Source organism: Mandrillus leucophaeus, unplaced genomic scaffold (genome assembly GCF_000951045.1).
Source record: "Mandrillus leucophaeus isolate KB7577 unplaced genomic scaffold, Mleu.le_1.0 Scaffold630, whole genome shotgun sequence".
NCBI classification, from domain to species: domain Eukaryota; kingdom Metazoa; phylum Chordata; class Mammalia; order Primates; family Cercopithecidae; genus Mandrillus; species Mandrillus leucophaeus.
In genome coordinates, this window is record NW_012106809.1 from 419,284 (window position 1) to 420,837 (window position 1,554).

Sequence of the window (1,554 nt, forward strand, 5' to 3'; positions counted from 1 at the left end):
GGCACCACACCTAGCTAATTCTTGTATTTTTAGTAGAGATTTCACCATGATGGCCAGGATGGTCTCAATCTCTTGACCTCGTGATCCACCTGCCTTGGCCTCCCAAAATGCTGGGATTACAGGCGTGAGCCACCATGCCCAGCCCTTTTCTTTTTTTATTTTCCCAATATGGAACGCTTCATGAATTTGTGTGTCATCCTTGCCCAGTGGCCATGCTAATCTCCGTAACCTTCAAAATTTTAGTATATGTGCTGCAGAAATGAGCACCCCTCACCTTTATTTACTAGCTATCAATATGGTAAATTAGTTCCCTAACATTCTCCAAGATAGCCAATGAGGTTTTTTGTTTTGTTTTTTTTCTGAGACAAAGTCTTGCACTGTGGCCCAGGCTGGAGTGCAGTGGCGCCATCTCGGCTCACTGCAAGCTCCGCCTCCCAGGTTCGCACCATTCTCTTGCCTCAGCCTCCTGAGTAGCTGGGACTACAGGCTCCCGCCACCACGTCCAGCTAATGTTTTGTACTTTTAGTAGAGATGGGGTTTCACTGTGTTAACCAGGATAGTCTCGATCTCCTGACCTCATGATCCACCCACCTCGGCCTCCCAAAGTACTGGGATTACAGGTGTGAGCCACTGTGCCCGGCCCTGATAGCCAATGAGATTTTTTGTCGTTGTTCTTGTATCATTACAGATTCATGGCCTTTTATAGCTAAATTTCTCTTTCTCCCGACTCTGTATAAACTTCTTTGTTTTAGAGTGTGCACAACCCTCTATCAAAGCACCTACCACCTCACTTTTACATCTTCTGCATGTATTTCTGTCTTCCTTGCTAGACTGTGAGCACATCTGGGACAGGGACCATGTCTTTTTTTGTTTATTTTGTTTTGTTTTGTTTGAGACAGAGTCTCGCTCTGTCGGCCAGGCTGGAGTGCAGTGGCATGATCTTGCTATAATAACCTCCACCTCCCAGGTTCAAGAGATTCTCCTGCCTCAGCCTCCCAAGTAGCTGGAATTACATGTGCATGCCACCATGCCCAGTTAATTTTTGTATTTTGAGTAGAGACAGGGTTTCACCATGTAGGTGAGGCCGATCTCGAACTCCTGACCTCAGGTGATCCACCTGCCTCAGCCTCCCGAAGTGCTGGGATTACAGGTGTGAGCCACCACGCCTGGCTGGGACCCTATCTTGATTGTCTTTGTAGCTTCAGTGTTTGGTGCAGTGCCTCCCACTGTTTCTTTTCACCTTTGAGATCTTCCCTCTTTGTTACTGTGATCTTCCCTACTGGTCTTTGTTCTTCTGAGTCTGTCCCTATCCCCGCCCCAGCCTAAGCTAGATGTGGGCTGTCCTACTTGTGTTTCTCTCACAGACTGTGTACGGTGCCCTGGGCCTGAGGGATGCCTGCCGCTCCCTGCCGCAGTCCATCCAGCTCTTTCGGGACATTGCCCAAGAGTTCTCTGATGACCTGCACCATATTGCCAGCCTCATTGGGAAAGTAGTGAGTGTGCACCCAGGGAGGTCAGGGAGAGAGAATGCAGTGTGCGAGATGGGGAAGCATG

At 48.8% G+C, this 1,554-nt stretch overlaps 1 protein-coding gene across 2 annotated transcripts in view; it reads left to right on the top strand.

The window, feature by feature from the left end:
* Positions 1 to 348: 348 nt before the first annotated feature.
* The window catches only part of LOC105554184 (mutS protein homolog 5), a 25,288-nt gene continuing 24,082 nt past the window's right edge, over positions 349 to 1,554 (top strand). For both annotated transcript variants that reach the window (XM_012000522.1, XM_012000523.1), the window contains exon 1: positions 349 to 1,493. In XM_012000522.1, coding sequence (XP_011855912.1) covers positions 1,332 to 1,493 — 162 coding nt within the window. In that variant the 5' untranslated portion in view covers positions 349 to 1,331. The remainder of the gene's footprint in view (positions 1,494 to 1,554) is intronic.